We start from the raw sequence: 21,464 nt of genomic DNA on the forward strand, positions 1-21,464 counted from the left end.
CGGATGCTTCCAGATGCTTCCGGCGCCTGCTCCGGGCCAGGCCAGCTCCAAGCCCGTCGCGCGGCTGACCCTGAAGAGCTGGCTCGCCCACCTCACACGCAAGGCGGCCAGGCTACAGTGGGTGTGACTGCTGCGTGTGTGTGTCTGAGCCCCGCGCTGGGCCCTCCTCTCTGGGTGGTGAAGGCCCCGACTCCACGCCCACGGCAGCTTCACAGGGCTGCGGCCTCCATGCGCTGCGGGGAGGGGTGTCCACAGCTCAGGTTCTCAAGGGGCTCAGGGACCCCCAGAGACTGGAGCCCCCCGCCAGGTGCTGACAAAGGTGCTCCCGGTAGCCAGGTGCTCAGGCTGGGTGCCCCGGCCCACGGTCTTCCCGGGCTCTCTCCTGAGGGGTGGAAACCTGTGCCTTCTTTAACCTTTACAGTGAGGCCACCAGGTTTCCAGGCAGGAAACGAGGCTCAGAGAAGTGAGTGTCTGCCCGTTGGCAGGTGGCACGGCGGGGGGTCCAGCCCAGGCTCTGTACCTCTCCACTCTGCTTAAAGTGGCCACAGATCCACTTCCCTCCTGAGCACCTGCACCCGTGAGAACTTCGTCCTGGCTCGGGTCACTGAGATGAAGCTGGCCTCCTTGGGCCACCCTGCCTTCTCCGCCTAGAGAGCAACCCCGCTCTAACGCTCACAATGGCCTAGGATGCCTCTGTTGCTCCCCGGGGTTCCTCTCCTGCCGGGGGGGGGCTTGGCGCCTCCCTCCTCTCCTGCTGGGTTCCTCGCCCCCGTCCCTTGAGCCTCCGGCTCCCTTTCTTATGAGGGGCCATTTAGTTCTCTCCTGTTTTCCTCAGTCCTAGCTTCACTCCTTACCCTACATCGCAGACGTTGTGGAGCAGAGACAAGCCAGCCCTGGGCTCTGCGTGCATTCCTGACCCGCAGCATCCCTGAGCGAGCTGAATGGCTGTGCTTTACGTCACTGCATTTCAGCGTGGTTCGCTGTGTGCCTGGAAACAGGAGCACAGGTGGAAAGTGTCTGGAACAGCACGTGGCCCGTAACAAAAGCCCTAAGTGTCAGCTCTCACATGCCTGTTATTAGTGGTGAGGCGAGATTATTTGCAGGGATGCTTGGACAGGAGCGGGCAGGGGAAGCCCGCTCACGGGCTACTGAGTCTCACCTGAACCTCCCAGAAGGGCTCTGATTGGCCCAGTGCCATCCAGTACTGACACCACTATTGGATGGCCTTTGGGGCCACCTACCTCATTGGCTGTTTTGCCTTCAGGTCCGTCTGTCCCTTTCAGCCTGGGTGATGGGCCAGGGGCATCCAGACCTGGGCACACTCCCGGCCCTGGCCCTGCGCCCTCAGCCTGGCATGCGGGCTGCTCAGGGGCCAGGAGATGGCCTCACCCCCAGGGACAGGGCTGCCAAAGCAAATACAGGATGCCCAGTGACATTGGAATTTCAGACGAAGAACAAATAACATTCCACTTGGGGACATGTTTATACTAAGCAATTATTCCTCAGTTACAAAATCTGGTAATCTGAGACTGGGGTCCCCGCAGCCCCACAGCTGGGCCTGTTCTGGGGACAGGCAGCCCTGAACTCTTCATCCACTAGGTCACAAGTCCCGGCAAACTTGTGAGGCAGATGCTTCAGAGGAAGAGGCCGAGGCCTGGAGACAGGCAAAGCTGCCCAAGACCCCGGCCTCCAGCAGCAGGGACACAACTTGAACGGAGGATGCTGGAGCCGATCATCATGGTTCCCACCACCCCTGGGGAACAACGACAGCTTGAGAAGGGGGGCAGTGAGTGTGGAATGGAGATGACCGTCATCTCTGCCCCTCTCCACGTGGCAGGGCACTTCCCCTCTCTAGGGCACCTTCCCCAGCTGCAAAGAACACGTCCGCTCATATTTTAGGAGTTGGAACTCCATATAGATCCAATTGAAAGAAAAGACGTAGGCTCTTAAAATTCTTTGAAAACGACTTGCTTAGATAATAATAAATGAGTGGGTACACATATGAGTGCAATAAAGCTCAGCATGTCAAGGCCACCAGATGCAGGGGCTGCTGCCAGCACAAGGGTGGGGTGTGGCGTGTGCGGTCCTCCCCAAGAGAGGATGGGCCAGGGCACCAGGGGTTTGGAGGAAGGATGGAGCCAAGCAAAATTGAAGGGAATCAAGTCACCGCGGGCTGGGTGTGACGACATCCACCTCAGACCAGGACTTCGAAGCTGACTAGGGTCCCATTTCCTTGGTAACTACAGAGTTCAAGTATTAATAGACGTGGGACATTGGTGTGGATGCTTCCGTATGTTTTTCTGTCTTCTTCTCTGAGGGTTTTAGAGGAGGACTGTATTCTCATCCAGCAGGAACCGTTTATAAGGTCAGCTGAGGGTCTCCCCGGGATTCCTCCACTTTCCAGCGCCTGTCATACACCTAACATTCCTTCCAGCAGCCCTGGGGAATACACGGCATGATTGTCAGAGGAAAACTAGAGAACAAAGGTGAACATGGTTGTGCTAACGCTGGAATTGAGCCAGCATGTCCCAGATCAGTGGCTGCCTGGGGATAGAGGTGGGGACAGGGAGGGGGGATGGCAAGGGGGCAGGAGGAAGCCTTTGAGGAGGAGGATGGACAGGCTTACCATCTTAATGATCGTCATAGTTTCTCAGGTGCATGCAATTGTCAAAACTGATCAGATGGTGCACTTAAACATGAAGCTTGCCGTATGTCAATCACACCTCCATAAAGCTGTTAAGAAAAAAGAAACTTCCAACAGCTGTCATCTCACCGCAAATCAAAGGCAGTGTGTTTACAGGGACCCGCAGCCCCTTGCCTCTCCCGTTCCCCTCCTCGCCCTTCGCCGTTCACCAGACTCCGGCCGCAGGAGGCTTCTCTCTGCTCCGCTGGCACACAGCCTCTTCTGGCGCCTGGGGGCCTTCGCAGGTGCAGCTCCTGAGCGCTCTTTCCCAGCTGTCCTGCGGTTCTCTCCTTCTTACCCTCTGGGTCTGGAGCACGATATCCTCCTCCCAGACCTTGTTTGCCATCTTGTCATCCTGTTTATTTTCTTACTGTGCTTCACATCTCTTACTGATTTGCACCTTTGCTTATTGTCTGTCTGGCTCCTTGAGGTCTGGGGCCGTGTCTGTCTTCTCCCCGCTCTGTCACAGGGGGAGTGGGCCCCTTGCCAGGTGGAACATTCTTCCTCTGAGGGCCAGTCTCACTCAGGACTGGCCCTTCCTCAGTCCCTGTAAGTAAGCACCTACATGTCTAGGTACTGTTCTAGGCCCCAGAGAGTGAAGAAAGCAAACAAAACCCTTGCCTACAGCCTTTATTTAGTGTCTGGTGCGGGGAGGGGGGTGGGGACAGACAAAAATCAAGTGAAAATGTACAAGACAGGACATCAGACAGTGACACGAGTTATGGAGAGAAACCCAGCAGGGGCCCCTGGAGAGCAGTAATTATACTGGTTCCCACACACACAGACTTCTCCAACGCTCGCCCCCATCTCCACTGAGCAGCCCCTAGTCTCACTGTGCCTCAGTTTCATCCTCTGTGAAATGGGGTAGAATTGCAGTGCTTCCCTCCCTCACCAGTTGTGAACATGGGTGGAAGGAAGCACGACCATCTGCTGCTTGTACAGTGATTCCCTCTTCCTTTTTTCTCCCTCAACCACTGGGGTTTCAGAGAAAATTAGGGGACTTCCCTGGTGGCGCAGTGGTTAAGAATCCACCTGCCAATGCAGGGGACATGGATTCGAGCCCTGGTCCGGGAAGATCCCACATGCCGCAGAGCAACTAAGCCCGTGTGCCACAACTACTGAGCCTGCGCTCTAGAACCCGCGAGCCACAACTACTGAGCCCACGTGCCACAACTACTGGAGGCCGCACGCCTAGAGCCCGTGCTCCACAACAAGAGAAGCCACCACAATGAGAAGCCCGCGCACCGCAACGAAGAGTAGCCCCCGCTCACCACAACTAGAGAAAAGACCGCATGCAGCAACGAAGACCCAACGCAGCCAAAAATAAATTAATTAAAAAAAAAAAAGAAAATTAAATACCAACGTTTAAAAGAGTGTTTGGTTTCGACTTAAACCAGGACTTTTGTGATTATGGAAAATCTAGGCAATGCTGTCCCCTGCCTATACCATTGTCGATGGAAAATCAATCAGTCGCTCTAAGGAAGAAATGGAAAATTTTATTCGAGCCAAATTTGAGGATTACAACCCAGGAGAACCATCTCAGTAAAGCTCCAAGGACTGTTCTGCCATTAGAAGTCAAGTCACAGTTATACAGGTTTTTTGAGACAGAGGGCTGGACATCAAATGACATATTATTGACAGTTTAAACAATCTAGATCTAAGCTCATCCTGGCCCCTTACAAGATCAGGAAGGAACCTTATCTTTTTCTAAAAATAGATTTTAAAATATTTATTTATTTATTTTGGCTGTGCCGGGTCTTTGCTGTGGCAAAGACTCTTTGCAGACTCTTAGTTGAGGCATGTGGGATCTAGTTCCCTGACCAGGGATGGAACGGGAGCCCCTTGCATTGGGAGCGCAGAGTCTTACCCACTGGTCTACCACGGAAATCCCGGAACCCTATCTTCTAAGCAGCTGTCCTGGATGCCAGGAGAATGTCGCTCTTTGTGGTTGAGCAGGCATTTCTGCCGATGGGGAGGTTTGATCGATGCATAAATGCAGATACAGCTGCACAGCGGGGAGAGAGGAGGCCAAAGGGCAGAGAAAATTTTTATGTTTAAAATTTTCTTGTCTTGCCATAAAACATGAATTTTATTTCACACCAGCTTGAAGAGCTGGGATGAAGTGTCACCCATTTCCTGGAGCGGGAGGTGGAGGCCTCCGGGCCGGGGGCGGGACGCGCAGACGCCGCCTGTGCTGTGAGCCTCCGGGCCGCAGGAGGCAGCAGCGGGCGGGGCGGATACAGTGTATCGAGGGCGGCGGTGGATGCGATGTAACGAGGCCGGCGGGGCGCACACAATGTAGCGAGGGCTGCGGCGGTCAGGTGAGCGGCGGAGCGGGCGCGGGCGCGGGCGGGGGTCTGGGTGGAGGAGACGGGGACGCTCGGGCCGCCGCGCCCCGGAGCTCGCAGAGCCCCCTCTCCCGACGCGGACCCCGGGGCGCAGGGCGCCAGGGACCCGCCCGAGGCCCCGGCCCGGGCGCAGAGCAGGATTCAGACCCGCGGGTCCTCACCCGGGGGCAGAGGGGTTTGGAGACTCAGCCGCCCCCACGCACTCGAGCAGGGTTCAGCGGGGAAGGCCGCCCCCCCCGGCAGATGACACTGTCACTGCTTCCAGCTGCCGACACTCGCTGTCTGCAGGATCCGTGAGGCCCGAGGGGTCGCCGTGGCTGTGCCGCCCTGCGCTGGGGCTGCACCACTCGGAGCCTCAGTTTCCTCATCTATGAAACGGGCGGGCGTGGTGGAAGAGACCTGCCCCTGTGCGGAGCCAGTTGGCGAGGGTCCCCAGAGTGTATGTAGTTGTTGTTGTTGTGGGTGAAGGTGGCGGAGGCCCGTTTGGGGGCGGCGTCTCCCGGACGCGGGGGCGGCTGCTGCTAAGCTTCAGCCGCGAACAGGCCTTCAAGGGACAGTAAATGCCCCTGCGCGGTCCTGGCGGGCCTCCTTCCCGGTGTGAGCAGTTAGGATGCACCTTCGGCCCTGCCCCCTCCGGGGAGAAGTCCAGGGGCCTCTGGTGGCAGCCGGGGTGATAGCAGGACCTCTTGGTGGCCGTGCCTCCCGGAGAACAGGAGAGGCTGGCTGGGGCACATCTGAGCTTCAGCCCCTGTTCCTCGGGGCCCTGAGAGGTCTTGGGCTTTGTTCTGAGCTTTCCTTTGATTGCAAAGCCGTGGAGTCCGCAGCCGCCGTGAGAGGAGGTCTCTGGAGGAGGGTAGACAGTGGAGTAGCGGGTTTCCTGCATGCCTCTCAGTGCCCACCTTCCTGCGTGCTCCTCTCTGAGGCCAAGCCTGAATTCTGGGTGCAGAGCTCTCTGGGGGGTGAACCTGGTGGGGTGGTGAGGGTTGCTGTCGCTTTCCTCAAAGTCAGCTGCCGTGCACTACATCTGCCAGGCCCCTGTGTTGGGACATCATCTGTCTGCCCTCGGCAGCTCCCCTCCCACACCCCCAAATACGATTCTCCAACTTGGCCGGAGAGAAACTGGGGCTGAGAGAAGTCAGGTGACCCCACTCATTCACTCACCTGCAGCCTCTCTGCCAGGCCTGAGACTGGCACTGCCCATAAAGGGGTTAATGAGAGATGCTTTTTCCAGGAGAGCCTGTAGCCCAAGGAGGGCTGCTGGGAAGAGTGGAGGTGTTCCTGCCTTTGAGCTCCTCTGGGCATATTTTATTTTATTTATTTATTTTTCTAGGTAGGGCCTGAGAACCTGTGTTTTTTATTTATTTATTTATTTAAATTGAAGTATAGTTGATTTACAACGTTCTGTTAGTTTCTGGTGTACAGCAAAGTGATTCAGTTAAATATGTAGATATAGATAGATATATTCTTCTTCATATTCTTGCCCATTATGGTTTATTACAGGATGTGGAGTGTGGTTCCCTGTGCTATACAGTAGGACCTTGTTGTTTATCCATCCTATATATAATAGTTTGCATCTGCTGACCCCAAACGCCGGATCCAACCCCCCACCCCCTCCCCCTTGGCAACCACAAGTCTGTTCTCTATGTCTGTGAGTCTGTTCTCTATGTCTGTGAGTCTGTTTCTGTTTCGTAGATAAGTTCATTTGTGTCATATTTTAGATTCCACATATAAGCGATATCATATGGTATTTGTCTTTCTCTTTCTGACTTACTTCACTGAGTATGATAATCTCTAGGTCCATCCATGTTGCTACAAATGGCATTATTTCATTCTTTTTTTTTATTTTGGGATTTAAAAGTGATTTATTTCCAGTTCTTAACTGACTTCTTTTCTCACATACACTCTTTAAGAAATAAAGGACAAAGTAGGAAATTAAAGTACATTACTAAAGACACAGCAGTGTTTACAACACACACCCATGTCATCACATCCTCTTGTTAAGTGCTGTAGGTTTCCCATGCTCAGGCCTCACCGGACAAATTCCGTTTGAGTCTAAAAAAGTAAAATATCACCCTGTGGTCCAATAGATGGGTGAAAAAAAAAATACTTTTGCAATTCCCAGGGGACAGGCCAGGGGTCTATACTGGTTGAGCCCCAGCATCCAGGCTGCACAGGTAAAGAGAGAAAGGGTGGGGTTGGGTGGGATGCCAGGAGCCAGAGAGGTGAGGTGAAGGGATGACAGGAAATACCTCCTGAGGGAGGGAGTCTCCACTTTCAGACTCTTTTTTTTTTTTTTATTGGAGTAAAATTGCTTTACAATGTTGTGCTAGTTTCTCCTGTACAATGACGTGAATCAGCTATATGTATACCTATATCCCCTCACTCTCGGACCTCCCTTCCACCTCCCCCCGCATCCCACCCATCTAGGTCGTCACAGAGCACCGAGCTGAGCTCCCTGTGCTATACAGCAGGTTCCCACTGGCTAGCTATTCTACACATGGCAGTGTATGTATGTCAAACCTAATCTCCCAATTCATCCTGCCATTCCCTTCCCCTCCCCATGTCCACACATCCATTCTGTATGTCTGCATCTCTATTCCTGCCCTACAAATAGGTTCATCTGTACCATTTTTCTAGATTCCACATATATCCATTAATGTACGATATTTGTTTTTCTCTTTCTGGCTTACTTCACTCTGTATGACAGACTCTAGGTCCATCCACATCTCTACAAATGACCCAATTTCATTCCTTTTTATGGCTGAGTAATATTCCATTATATATATGTACCACATCTTCTTTATCCATTCGTCTGTCAGTGGATATTTAGGTTGTTTCCATGTGTTGGCTACTGTGCATAGTGCTGCTGTGAACATAGGGGTGCGTGTGTCTTTTTGAATTATGGTTTCCTCCAGATATATGCCCAGGAGTGGGATTGCGGGATCATATGGCAACTCTATTTCTAGTTTTCTGAGGAACCTCCATACTGTTCACTATAGTGCCTCTGGCCATCTTTTAAAACGCTGGGAGGTTTCTGGGGAGAGACCCCTGGGGGTGGCTCCTGACCCTCGCAGTCTCTTGGGGTAGGGCTGATCATCAAGTGACGTCAGGGACAGTTTGCTCGGCAGCGACTGTGGGTTACAGGCTTTACTGCCACGCACAAGTGCTTAATCCTCACCTCCCCACCCCGCCCCAGGAGGCAGGCATGCTCCCTTATTTATGGGCAAGAAAATGCTCATCACTGGGAGAGGCAGCATTAAATCAGGCCTGGCTCATTCTTAATAGTAACAGTGATAATGATAAGTTGCAGCTGGTGTTTATTTCTGGCCAAGGTAGTCAGAACTTTGTATTGACTAATTTAATCTTTAACCCTACACAGTGGGTACTATTATTATCCCCACTTGAAACATGAGAACTCAAAAGCACAGAAAGCTTTAGGCATTTGCCCAGGGTCGCACAGCTGGAGCTGACAGAGCTGGGATTTGAATAGGGCCAGTTTGTCTGCTGACCACAAGGCTGTTAGGGTGATCAGTCAGAATCTGTTTTGGCTGCAAGAGACAGAACTCCTCCTCCCAGTAACAGTAGTTTAAACAGAAGTTTATTTCTGTCTCACCTGAATGAAGCCTGGGGGTGAGCAGCTCAGGGCTTCCTCACCACTCCGGAAGAAGGGCTTAGTGAATATGGATCTCACTTGTTAGTGACAACTGGATCTCCCCTGCGCTCTGGGGGCTTCCTAGGGCACTGTGGCCCTTGCCATCTGGGGCGGTGCTGGGCATCAGGGCCTGACCACCCTGTGTGAGCTGCCCAGAGACATCAGGTCATAAGGGAGACTGTGACTTGGGCCCATGGCATCTGTGTCCTGCCCTGTTTTGACCTAGGGGCAGCTAGTCAATGGGTGCCAGGTTCTACCAGGCTGGAACTTCCAACCCACATCCCACTACAGAGACCAGAGAGGCAGGCGAGGTCCCAGGGGGTGTGTGAGAGTCCCTGCCCAGGTGCAGGGCAGCACTGGGTGGGGTGGGGTGGCCCTGGGCCATCCACTCTGGCTCAGTTCTCCTTTCATGGGCTGGAGGGCAGAGAGGAGTCATAGGATTGCCTTGTATAATGACAAATTATTTCAGACGGTAACCAGGTATAAGGAAAGCATAACCAACAGCCATGCCCTTACTACCAAGCTTTAACAAACATCTGTCCAACTTCTGTGAACTCATTTGGCCCTGAAGCAGAGAGAGGCTAAGGGATGTGGACCCGCTAGTTAAGTGGGGGGACCTGGGAGGCAAACCCCAGCAAAGTCCCTTCTTCTGTCTCAGGAGCATCAGCCCCGTGTGTTCGCGGCTTGCTGAGCTCTGGGCAGGGGAAAGCAGTGCCGGGCTGTGAACCAGACACTTGCTGCCTGTTTCCTTGGAGCCCGAGGTGTGGGGCTGGGCATGGGCTCTGGCCACGTGGGGCATCGGTGCAGCGCCAGCCTGGCCCACACGGTGACTACACAGCGTTCGTGGGCCCTCCCCATGGGGCCCGGGGAGGTGGGCCCTGCCCAAGGCCACGCTGCAGGTGGCAGAGCAGGCCTGAGCCCTGGTGTCAGCACTGACCCTTCTGCTGGGTGGGGGGTGGGGGGGGCGGGGAGGGCGGGTTCTGGATGCTCTGACTGGAAAGGAGCACCTCGGGTCCAGGGCCAGAGGGAGGCACTGAGTCCCGGCAGGTGTGATCCTGGGAGCAGCACAGCCTTGGCCCCTCGGTGGACAGGGAGGGCAGGCGAGGCAGGTGGGATCCCAGGGGCCCGTGCTGGAGGTGTGAGTGGGCGCGCCCCCCTGGCCCTCCTGCCCCATCAGCGGCTTGGACATCGCTGCTGTTTCTGCGGGGGCTCCAGCGGTGGGCGCCGGGGTGAGGGGGCTGAGCTGGTGTGGGGAGGGTCTGAAGGGGGAGGCCGTGGTGTGGGGGTGTTCGGCCCGGACCCTCCTGGGGAAGGGAGAGGGGCCAGGCCACCCCTCCGAAGCCCCAGGCACTCAGAAAGGCGAGGGGACCGCGGCGAGCCCGGGAGCTGGACGCCCACCTCTGCCCCGCCCGGCCCGCCTGCCCGCAGGTGGGGTGCTATGGAACATGACGAGAAGCTCGCCCGGTTCCGGCAGGTCCACCTCAATCCTTTCAACAAGCAGCTCGGGCCCTGGCAGCATGAGCAGGGGGCTGGCAAGGAGGCCCTGGAGGTCGCTTCTGAAGGTGGGTGCTGGGGGCTGCTGTGCGGGTGGCCTGACCCCGTCACACCGGCGCCCCCTCTACAGGGTTCCTCCCGTGGACACGCGGGGGCCCCCCTCTTCTCTGCAGCACAGCCCGCTTTCCCCCAGTTGCATGCCCTGGGGAACGAACGCTCCCCCGGGCAGGGATGCGTGCCTGTCTCGTCACTGCTGTGTCCCAGGGCCCAGCACACACCGGGTGCTCACTTGGAGAACACGTGGGGCGTGAACTCGGCGCCGAGAGCTGGAGGGTGAGAGGTCAGCAGGATGTGAGCCCCGAGACTGCGGATGGAGCCAACGGGGTGCCGGGGGCCCCGGGGGCGTGTGTGCAGAGGTGGCCGGTGTCCACACGGGGTTTCACGTGTTCTGGTGTGTAGCGCTCCAGCGGCCTTTCTCGAGCCCGTAGATGTACACACGAGGCATGGGCCTTAGAAACCGGCACGTTTCTGTAATATTTCCTGTTTTTGCACGGCACTCTCCTGTCTGCACAAGGATACGGGTGCCTTCGCAAATGCAAGCAGGGCCGATGCCAGGGCAGAGCCCTGCTTCCCTCGCCTCCCGTGGGCTCCACAGCCTCCTCCTGGGGGTGGCAGGCTGACTCGTCTCTCTGCCGCCCTCCCCAGAGGCCCTGCCCGAGCTGCCCCCGGGAGAGCCAGAGTTCCGCTGTCCTGAGCGCGTGATGGATCTAGGCCTGTCGGAGGACCACTTCGCCCGCCCTGTGGTAAGGTTCAGGGTCTGCGGGCGGGGAGGGGGACAAGGTGAGCCCCCAAAGCACGAGGAGCTGGCCATGTCCATCTCAGCAGGGGCTCTTGGGCCTGGAATCTGAGGCCCATGTGACACCTGGCTCCCACCCCCAAAACATGTTTGCGGGCCTGTGGGGACGGGCTGGACCTGGGATTGGGAGCCTGGGCCGCTGTTCTCCTGAGCGCTGTTCCCTCCCCTCCGCACCCGGATCCTGTGAAGCAGATGTGAGAGTTAATTCCATCTGGGGTCCCAGGGAATCCTATAGTCACGCTGTAGGGTGAGGGAGAGGGCGGGAGAGGGGAAGTCCCCTGCCCACACCCGCTGCCTGCTCAGCTAGGCAGGGCCACTCTTGTCTGTGCTATATTTTGTTCCATGGAAACCTTGCTGTTTCTTGTTTTGTTTGTTTGTTTGTTTTTTAATAAAAGGGCTCTAATAATTTTTTTTTAAAGTTTGAAAGTCTTCCCGTTTTATGCAAACTATCTCCAACTTTTGAAAGAAATGTTATAGTAACATTCAAATATGATTTTTAAAAAATTCACTTGGAGACCCCAGTTCTCTTCTGCTGTTCATTTTTGTTGTTCATGTGGCCTTTAAGCTTTACGCTTTGCTGGTACTGATACCTATTTCACTTATGTGTTTTGCGTCTTTATTATAACGTTTCTGAGCCCCTCCTATGGGCCACACACTGGTTTCCACGAGAGGTGGCACCTCCTCTTTGCCTGGAGGCTCAGTGTACTGGGGGGAGGAGCATGGCTTCTGAGGGCAGTGACACTCCTTTCCTGGGGCAAGGTCAGCCCCAGCTCTGAGACCTGGCCTGTCTCCCTGCCCCTGAGTCTAGGGGCTTTGCTGGGCCCCGCCCCCGGTCCACCTGTGAGGTGCTGGGGCCAGGGGCGGGCGGGTGCCCGGGGTGTCTCTGAGCTTGGTGACCGAACCAGAGGCCACTTCCTCTCCTTGTTGACAGACGAGTGTCATTTCCCTGCTTTCATCCAAGAGGAAGTTCTGTAGAAGTAAGCGAAATAGCATAGCCAGAAAAGCAATTGGATTTCTAAAAGAGGGAAGTTGTGTTTTGAAAAACATCCTGAATTAGGTCTCCAGAGGCCCATGGGTGGACAGGTCCAGAGAGGGGCCAGGTGGTGTGGGGGGGCTCCTGCCTCAGCTGCCCGGCTCCCCGGGTCTTGAGCAAGTCCTCGGCCACCTGGGCCACCTGGGCGAGCAGGGTCAGGGAGGTCTTCTCTGGGCGCAACTGCCTATGAGGCTGGGCCTGGCCAAAAAGGAGAGCACGCGGGGGGCATCTGTCATTGTCCCCAAACCCGCCACCTCCCACCTCCGCCCGAGCAGGGCCTGTTCCTGGCCTCTGACATCCAGCAGCTGCGGCAGGCCATCCAGGAGTGCAAGCAGCTGATCCTGGAGCTGCCGGAGCACTCGGAGAAGCAGAAGGACGCCGTGGTGAGGCTCATCCACCTCCGGCTGAAGCTCCAGGAGCTGAAGGTGGGTGCCGGCCGCCCCCCACCAGGCAGCTGGAGCTGGGCTGGGGCGCGCACGTCCGGAGGCCGGGCCGCCTCTGGGGCCGAGGGGCTGAGGTTCCACCCTCCGCACCTGACTGGCTGAAGCTACCCAGGCAGGCGGGAGGGAGAGATGGGCCCTCACCCCAGGCGCAGCCTGTTTCTCTGCTAGTGTGATGTGATCGCAGTCTCCTGGGTCATGTGTCCACCCACTGGGGCAAGTGGGTGAGTTAATCCCACCTTGAACCACATGACCCAGAGCAGGGGGTGCTTTGCCGAAGGTGACAACAGAAGGGCTCGTGGATCCTGGAAGCCAAACACCACAGGGGTCCATCATGTAGCCCTTGAGTCTGTGCCCTGTTTGGCTGGGGCCCCTCCGCATCCCTGCGCTGGTTCCCGAGTCCCTGGGAATATAGAAAGTGGAATGTTCATTAGAATATAGGTAAGGCTATGGCACGAGCTAAGACACCCCAAAATACAGTGGCTGAAAGGAATTGGTTGTGTAGTTTTACTCGTGTGGAAATGTTGTAGGTGGCCCAGGGCCCATCTGGCAGCTCTTGGTGTCGGAGACCCCAGGTCCTCCTTTTCTGGTGCTCTGCCACTCCCTTGGCAAGTCCACGACAGCCCCCCACTGCCTCTGGGTCTGCACCCAACCGGCAAAAGCAATGTGGGAAGGGCAGCGAAGGCCCTTTCACTCCTGCTCACGTGCCCCCGGGGCAGCACCTAGGTACCAAGGTAGTCTGTAATCTGGGTGGTCCTGGCCTGACCAATCACTGTGTTCTATTGTAAGGGAAGGGCTGCGGCACTGGGGTAAATTTCACAACCTCTGCTACATGTGGTACCTGGGAGACGTCGTCAAGGGGCTCATGTGACGGGAAAAGAGCTGCCGCCTGGCTCACCTGTGACCCCTCCCTGGCCTCCTCCCCAGGACCCCAATGAGGATGAGCCCAACATCCGAGTCCTTCTTGAGCACCGCTTCTACAAGGAGAAGAGCAAGAGTGTGAAGCAAACCTGTGACAAGTGTCACACCGTCATCTGGGGGCTCATTCAGACCTGGTACACCTGCACAGGTGGGCCAAGACCAGACTGCTCCTCCTGGCCTGGCACTCCAGGCCCCAGGGGAGGGGGAATTCTCTGCTGTGTTTTTGGTATTTACTGAGCCCTGTGGCGTGGGGGTGTGGGGGTGGGGGGGATGGGAGGTACAGCAAGGGATGAAAGACCCAGATACCTGCCTTCATCAGGCTCACATCCACTACCACGCGTGGCTATGCAAATTTCAACTAATTAAAGTAAATAGCTAGTTCCTCAGTTGTACCATGCACATTCCAAGTACGCAATAGCCACATGAGGCTGGTGGTCACCCATTGGACAGTGCAGACAGGACGTTTCCATCACTGCAGAAAATTCCATTGGAGGTGCTGTTGTGGATGAAAAATCAAATAAGTAAATGAAATGGTATGTTAGACATACAGTGAAAAAGAATAAGGAAAGGGACTGGCCTGTGTTGGGGAGGGGGATGGGTGCTACGTTAGGGTGAAATGAAAAGGCGTCATGTGACATTTAATAAAAATCTTGGAGGTTGGGGGCAAACCAGGAGTATATCTAGGAAGGAACATTTCTGCAGGGGAGCTGTCTGTGCAAAGGCCCTGTGGTCAGTGTGTGTCCACTGTCTTCGAGGAGGAGCAGAGAGCAGTGTGGCTGGAGCACTGTGTCTGGGAGGGGGCGTGGCAGAGGTGGGCTCAGAGGTGGCTAGAGCCTTTTGCGTAAGCGCACTGGGGCTACAGGTGAGTGCAGGACGTACTTAGGTTTTAACTCCGGCTGCTGAGCTGAGCGTGGCCTGAAGGAGGGAAAGGGATGGCCTGTGACCAGGGTGGGGCGTTCGCATGAGAAGGGGCCAAGTGCAGCCCTAGCGGAAGGACTGGGATGACGTCTCAGTAGGTGGAAAGATGGAGGCATGGAAATCTGAGCTGGGAAGATCGGGGTGGGGCTGGTCAGGAAGAGCTGGATCCCACTTAGACAGCTTGGGTTTGAGCCCTTTAGGTACCCAGATGGGAATGGCAGGTAGGTCCCTGGCCCTTTGAGTATGGAGTTGGGGGGGAAAGGTCTGCACGTACCTTCAGGGCAAGACTTGGGTGGGGACTGAAGGGACCTCTGACATTTGGGAACCTGCAGTGGTGCCTGGAGAGGCTCTTGCGTTGGTCTGGGAATCGGAGTAGAGGCCCCTGGGGGTCCTAGCAGCTGAAGGTCAGCCTGGGCCGCAGGGTGCCCACCCTTCTAAGAGGCACGTTGTCGGGCCCCCAACCAGGGTGTTATTACCGCTGTCACAGCAAGTGTTTGAACCTCATCTCCAAGCCCTGCGTGCGGTCCAAAGTCAGCCACCAGGCCGAGTATGAGCTGAACATCTGCCCCGAGGCAGGGCTGGACAGCCAGGACTACCGCTGTGCTGAGTGCCGGGCGCCCATCTCTCTGCGTGAGTGCCGCGGGGAGAGCAGGGCACAGGGCCGAGGGGAGCGGCCTGGGCCAGGAGCCCTGCCAACAGCTGTATGAGAAGCTTGGGTGCGTGCAATGGCTAAGGGTAGCGTGACTCCGGTGGAGCGAGTCCTGCTCCTTTCCTGGGGAAGCGACAAGGGGCTGCCACGGGTGCCTTTTCACTTCGCACCCGGGCACAGTGAAGTTGCAACGTGGGTCCCCTAGGAGTCCCTGCAGGGCTGGGCTGCCCTCAGCCTCCCACGTGTGGCCCCACTGTCACAGGAAACCCCCCTCGATGGGGAAATCCCGCAACAGTCACTCACAGGCTGTGTACCAGGCCTTCTTCCTAGAAATCTACTGCCTCTGGCAGTCACCTGGCGGGAGTCCTACTATTGTCCCATTTTACTGGTGAGAAACAGGGAAGCAGGGTGGCCTAGAAGACGATGAGTCGGGTGTGGAGGGTGGAACCCTTGGCCCCGCTGGTTCTCGTCCTGTGTGCCGTGGGCGCAGCTGGGGGAGGGACCTCGCAGGTCTCCCAGACTTTGTAACGCTCTCCCTCTCCACAGGGGGTGTGCCCAGCGAGGCCCGGCAGTGCGACTACACCGGCCAGTACTACTGCAGCCACTGCCACTGGAACGACCTGGCTGTCATCCCAGCGCGTGTGGTGCACAACTGGGACTTCGAGCCGCGCAAGGTGGGCGGGGGGCGCAGCGAGGTGGAGAGAGTGGCACGGCCCTGGGGTACAGCCCTCGCCGGCTGGGGATTGGGTGGGGGAGGGGGCGTGGCCCGGGGGAGAGGCGGGGCTCAGGCCTGCGCGCGCGCGGTGGGGGCGTGGGGGGCGGGGCGCCGGAGGTGCCGCCTTCCCGCCCCCGGCAGGTGTCCCGCGGCAGCATGCGCTACCTGGCGCTGATGGTGTCGAGGCCCGTGCTCCGGCTCCGGGAGATCAACCCTCTGCTGTTCAACTACGTGGAGGAGCTGGTGGAGATCCGGGTGAGGCTGGGGAGGGGGCGGGCGTGGGGCGACTCTGCTCCCCCCGGGGTGTGGTGGAGCGAAGAGATGCCGCCTGTTTAGCTGGGCCCCGCCCCTGTCCTTTAAGTTAAAGTCGCTAAAGCAACTGTCCAGCCACAATATGAAATACAACGCAAGGATCAGAGGCAATTTGAATTTTTCTAGTAGCCACATTAGAAAATAAGAAGCAGGTGCAGTTCATTTCAGTGATGTAGTTTATCTAACCCAACCTATCGGTGTACATTATGGAGATACACTGCACTGTTTCTCTTTCTTGCACTAGTTTGCGTCCCAGTGCGTATTCTCCACTTAACCACGTCTGTGTGCTCAGGTGCTGGACGCGGCTGGGGCCACTCTCTTTGCCACTCAGCAGGAGGCCGGGGTGGGGCATGGGCAGGTGAGGGTGCCTCAGGCTGGTGCTGAGAGGGGTGGGGCTTGAAGGGGAGCGGGCTGAGGCACAGCAGGCTGAGCTGCCGAGATCCCGGGCTGAGGAGGGGTTTGACTGGTCAGTCTCCATCGATGGAGGCAAGCTCAGATGCGCCCGAGGTGTGTGTGCATGTGTGGAGCTGGGCTCGGGGGAGAGACTGCGGACCAAGGAACCTCAGGATCCTGCCTGGCCAGGATGCTGTGGCTTGAACTTGAGCTTGGCTGGAGTGCTCAGATCTGGGGCTGTGCTGGGGGACGGGAAGGTACCTCCATTCCCTACTGACCCAGAGGGTAAGGTGACATAACTTCCTACACAGCCAGCGCAGGGCCAGCCCCGCCCCCACAGACACACCAGGAGTAGCCCCTGCCCCCGCCAGGGATGCCCACCTGCCCCTCTTGTCCACAGAAGCTGCGCCAGGATATCTTGCTCATGAAGCCGTATTTCATCACCTGCAGGGAGGCCATGGCAGCACGCCTGCTCCTGCAGGTCAGCCCACCTGCCCCGGGGGGTGGGGGGAAGGGGATCTGTCGGGGAGGGTGGGTGGGAAACAGACCAGGGCCGTGAGGGGATGACTTGATACCTTGTGTGTGTTGTGCTGTTAGCAGAAGGTCTCCACACTGTCCCCGGGAACACTAGGTCTGCCGTAAGCAAACAGGCATTGTACCCACAAAAACGTTCTCTGATTCCATCCACGTGGGAAGCGCTGAGAGGAGCGGGTCTCATCCTGCAGCCTTCATGGGAGTCTCCATGGAGTGGACCAGGCACAGCCAGCCCAGGAAGGGTTGACCACAAAACACTTTCCAAGGCTCACCTGTTTATTTGTTCTACAAATACTCACTGGGTGCCTGCTGCAGGCAGACAGTGTCTGAGTCCTGGGGGGCAGGGAGCAGAGCGGTGCCCTTCGGGTTGGGCAGACAAGAAAAGCAGGAAGCAGCGCGTGTCGGGGGGTGGCAAGGTGTGTGGACAAGATAAAGTGGGGAAGGGGGCCCAGCTGCTGGCGAGCCGGGGTGTGGGCAGTGTGAGGGCCCTGGCCCGCCACCAGGGGTCATGGTGGCTGGGCCCGCAGCTCCAGGACCGGCAGCACTTTGTGGAGAACGACGAGATGTACTCCGTGCAGGACCTGCTGGACGCACACACAGGCCGCCTGGGCTGCTCGCTGGCAGAGACCCACACGCTGTTTGCCAAGCACATCAAGCTGGACTGCGAGGTGGGCCCCCCCGCGGGCCAGGTGGGGAGGGCGGGAGGGGGGCTCTGGCGGACGTGCCCCCCACCCTGGGAGCAGGCACTGACCATCCCGCCTCGCCGCCAGCGGTGCCAGGCCAAGGGCTTTGTGTGTGAGCTCTGCAGAGAGGGTGACGTGCTCTTCCCCTTCGACAGCCACACGTCAGTGTGTGCGGACTGCTCCGCCGTCTTCCACAGGTCGGTGCTCGAGACCCCGACCCCCGACCCCCTCCGATAGACGCGGGGAGAGGGAGGGAGGGAGACACTGGGGCTTGATCTTCGCCGCCTGGTTTCAGATCCCTTTGCCTTGATCCTGAGATGTGGACTTAGACCCTGATGGTGAGACTCAGCTGAAGTTCCGCTGGGAAGAAGCCCCCGCGGGCTGGGGAGGGGTGCGCAGCCCAGACCCCGTGGGTGCGCACGTATCTGGCTGGCTTCCCTCCTCCACTGGGACTGAGGTTTAGCTGAGGCCAGAGCTTGCTAAACTTCTTAGCTCTTGTGATTTTTTTTCACACATTCCCTAGGCCACAAGAAATACCTAACATTTTTGTTTATTAAGTACTTAGGTTCAAACAACTTAAGCATTTATGTCCTAAAGACTTGCGGGTGTTTGGAAGAATGATACACATAAATCGGAAGAAAGATATTTGAATTCGTTAAGCACAGTTACCAATAGGCGTGCGCCTGCTGGGCCCACACAGCTTCTCACACTGGGCTCAGATGGGACCCCGCCACCCCTGTTTCAGTCCACACTGGTTTTTCCTGGCACTTGGTGTTCCTCAGAGCCACCGCCGACCTCACAGGTCTGCAGAGCTGGGATTGCGGTTGCAGTGACTATAGCAGAAGCTGTTGTTAAAACCGTGAGCTCCTTCGAGCTAGCAGTTTGCATGGTGTCTGTCCTGTCAAATACTGCTACGCCCCCTTCAAACATTTAAACTGCCATGGGGACCGTGTGCACCTCCACAGAGCCCTGAGTGGAGGCTCTGCACGGCGGTGGGGACAGGTCGGGGGTCACTGAGCTCTGAGCAGAACCCTCCCCGTCAGAGGGTGACAGGCAATAGGTGTGGAGCCGTTAGGAGGGGCCCGCACAGAGGGACGGGACAGCGGGCCTGGCAGGCACGCCTGGGTGCAGCCCTCTGCACTGACCCTTTGGGAGAAACTCCGCTTCAGTTTCCCCGTCCGTCCGGGGGGATACTGGGACCTGACTTAAGGAGCTTGTGAAGCCTCGGTGGTAGAAGTCTACATGCAGAGAGCCGTGCCCCTTCCCGGGCTGACCCTGTCTCCCCGCCCCCAGGGACTGCTACTACGACAATTCCACCACGTGCCCTAGGTGTGCCCGCCTCACCTTGCGGAAGCAGTCGCTCTTCCAGGAGCCTGGTCCAGACGTGGACGCCTAGAGCAAAGGAACCCCTCGTGGGCCTGTTTGGGGCCCGCCCTGCCGGTCGTTGCCAAAGTCAAGGTGTTTCTTGTGCTCTGGAGACCCTAGGCTACAGCCCCTGGACCTCTCCCCAGCACCTCGGGGATGATGGTAAGCGCTGGGGGATGACTGGCCTCGTGGGGCACCACAAGGACCATCATCCCCTAGCGCTTACTGGGACTTGGGACAGCCATGCCTGGCTGTTTTCCGGCTGCTGTGTGGGCCAAGATGTGCACCCCCTCCCCGAACTGCAGAACTTTAAGGGGAGGGGAATGGGGGAGGGATTCTTCTCATCTCCCCTTGGCCAAGAGCCCCCCACACCCTTGCGACCAAGGCTGCTGGGCCTGGGCCACCCTGGAAATCCTGGAGGGCTTCCGGGGAGTGGCCGACGAGACTGAGGAGACCAGCTGCACACACTCAGCCTTGGCCTAAGTTTTATCTGCGGTGCATGCTTTGGGTTCTACGTGGAGGCTCCCTCCCCCGGCCCCTTGTCTCTCTGGGGACCTCTGGTTGTCCCTGGCTGGGGCTGTTCATAACTATCTCCCAAGGGCCCTGCCCCTGCCTCCCCCCAGGGTTCTCTCTCTGGGTCCTCCTCTGGAGGGCCAGTCCAAGGGTTACTGGCTTTTTCTACACAGCGTGGAAGGAAGGGGCCATCTAGCTGTCACCCCTGGGGGGATCGGCCGCCGCCCCTGCCTTGGCCCAGCCCACCTTACGCTGGTGCTCCAAGCTGGGGGGCTGGGGGTCCCGCCCAAAGAGGCTGCCCTGCTTCCGGGTATGGAGCAGGGACTGTGCCCCCGGGGGAGGTCAGGGTTAGGTGAGAGGGCTGGTGACAGTAGGCCCGGGACCCAGTGTGCCGAGGAGCTGCATCCTGCCACCACGGTGCCTGCCTGTAGAGGCCTCGGAGACCCCGACCGGGGGCCTTCCGTTTGGGGGCCTGAGGTCAGGAACCAGAAATCTTTGCTCCAGCAGAGGGAGCCCGGGATGCAGGACTGACCCCCAGCTATCCAGTGGGGGAGCTGCGTTTGCGGGGACCCTTGGGAGACCCTGCCGTCCAGGGGAAGGCCCGTGGGAAGAGGACGTCTCAGGACACGGCTGCGCAGTTCTTCCTGCCTTCCTCCCCGCCCTGAACTGTGCTCGACTATTGACGCACAGGCGGTGGGTGGTGGGCAGGGGATACAGCCAGCTGGGCGTCCATCACCTTTGACTGGCAAGCCCGAGCAGAGGCTCGGCCAGCAGAAAGGCCAGCTTACCTAGCTGTTGGGCCGACGCGGGCGGTGGGTAAAGACAGCACCACCCCCTCCTCACCCCTCTGCACCCCAGGGAAGCCCTGTCCGGTGGCTTTAGGCGACCCCCTCTGTCTGTGCTGAGCACAGTGGGAGGCTGGCCCCCGTCGGGACCCCTTTCTTCTCGGGTTTGAGCGGGGGTTAAAGGCTAAATGCCCTCCTGCTACACCCCAGATCTGCACACGTCTCACCGCAGCGTCGCATTTCTGTCATAGGAATGTTGGCTATCCCCGAATTCACCGTGTAATCAGCACATCATTCCAGCTACAATGACTGTGTCCACAGGAAACGTTAGTGGACTGCCATTTGTTGGGCAAAGTTGGCTTTGTTTTTTTTAAACTACCCCCATTACCTCTGCCCCATCTCCCCCTTCTGGATGACAAATTCTTTAAACAGAATCACGTGTGGGTCTCTCTGAGTCCACCTCATGGTAGCAAGAACCCACCAAGGAACCAGTTAGCATGGGCAGGCCCTCCCAGGAGAGCTGTGTAATGGGCTGCAGCCCCTGTCTCACTAAATCTGTGTTCTCCAGACCGTGGTGTGTGTGCTGAACTGGGGACAGGGCAGGGTTTGCTTGACATACGAATCAAACACAGGTTTAGTCACAGCCCACAGCCCTCCCCATCCGACGGGGTCGACTGTAATCTGGGCATCATGCCTAGGCCTCAGTGTGCTGACCCCTCTAAGAGGCACTAAAACACATCCCTGGTGGGGCTGTTTGGGTGCCAGGAGGCACCGGGCACAGCCTGGCACACGGAGAATGCTCAGTGAGTAGAAGCTCCGTCTTCTCTGCATAACCCTCCCGGGGGAAAGACTGTCTCGTTAACGCACCGTAAGTAGTGCACGTCCCAGGTGTAGCTCCTGGGAGCCTCTCGCGTCTTCACAAGCTGGACCCACTGACAGGGCCCTTGGACTTCAGGAGAACCCTACACCCCCTCCCAAATTACATTCAAAGCTCTGTGTATGTACATTTCTCTAGAGATATGAGCCCTGGTTTTGACCAGGATCTCAAAGAAAACATCAGGAATGTGCTTGAGAAGGTGCCTTTATCCAGCTGCATCCAGACAGGCTGGTAGACAGCAGCCCTATGGCCGAGGAGACCTGAGAGTTCGATGGGGGCACAGGCAGAGGGTG

The 21,464-nt window shown here is 57.6% G+C and overlaps 1 protein-coding gene across 12 annotated transcripts; it reads left to right on the plus strand.

Annotated features, from left to right (window-relative positions):
• Positions 1-4,887: 4,887 nt before the first annotated feature.
• DEF8 (differentially expressed in FDCP 8 homolog) lies at positions 4,888-20,861 on the plus strand. 12 transcript variants are annotated; one of them, XR_014256749.1, is made up of 13 exons: positions 4,910-5,004; positions 10,158-10,245; positions 10,883-10,980; positions 12,342-12,491; positions 13,434-13,575; positions 14,811-14,975; positions 15,541-15,668; positions 15,851-15,964; positions 16,815-16,895; positions 17,476-17,616; positions 17,719-17,828; positions 18,925-19,158; positions 20,546-20,861. XR_014256749.1 is itself a non-coding variant. In XM_082437620.1 (12 exons), the coding sequence occupies exons 2-12, from the start codon at positions 10,122-10,124 to the stop codon at positions 19,025-19,027; spliced, it is 1,356 nt and encodes a 451-aa protein (XP_082293746.1). In that variant the 5' UTR covers positions 4,888-5,004; positions 10,112-10,121; the 3' UTR covers positions 19,028-20,861. The 12 variants fall into 12 exon arrangements, 11 of the variants coding, with proteins under 11 accessions (XP_082293746.1, XP_082293737.1, XP_082293742.1 ...); XM_082437620.1 differs by having other exon boundaries at positions 4,888-5,004; positions 10,112-10,245; positions 18,925-20,861; XM_082437611.1 differs by having other exon boundaries at positions 4,888-5,004; positions 10,112-10,245; positions 17,527-17,616; positions 18,925-20,861.
• The last annotated feature ends 603 nt before the right edge of the window (positions 20,862-21,464 follow it).

This window comes from Balaenoptera physalus (genome assembly GCF_965194825.1).
Source record: "Balaenoptera physalus genome assembly, chromosome: 19".
NCBI classification, from domain to species: Eukaryota; Metazoa; Chordata; class Mammalia; order Artiodactyla; family Balaenopteridae; genus Balaenoptera; species Balaenoptera physalus.

Coding starts and splice junctions, on each gene's coding strand:
- DEF8 (XM_082437620.1), top strand. CDS start 10,122: ATGGAACATGACGAGAAGCTCGCCCGGTTCCGGCAGGTCCACCTCAAT. Junction 17,617..17,718: donor ACATCAAGCTGGACTGCGAG/GTGGGCCCCCCC, acceptor CCTCGCCGCCAG/CGGTGCCAGGCCAAGGGCTT. Junction 17,829..18,924: donor TGCTCCGCCGTCTTCCACAG/GTCGGTGCTCGA, acceptor CCCCGCCCCCAG/GGACTGCTACTACGACAATT.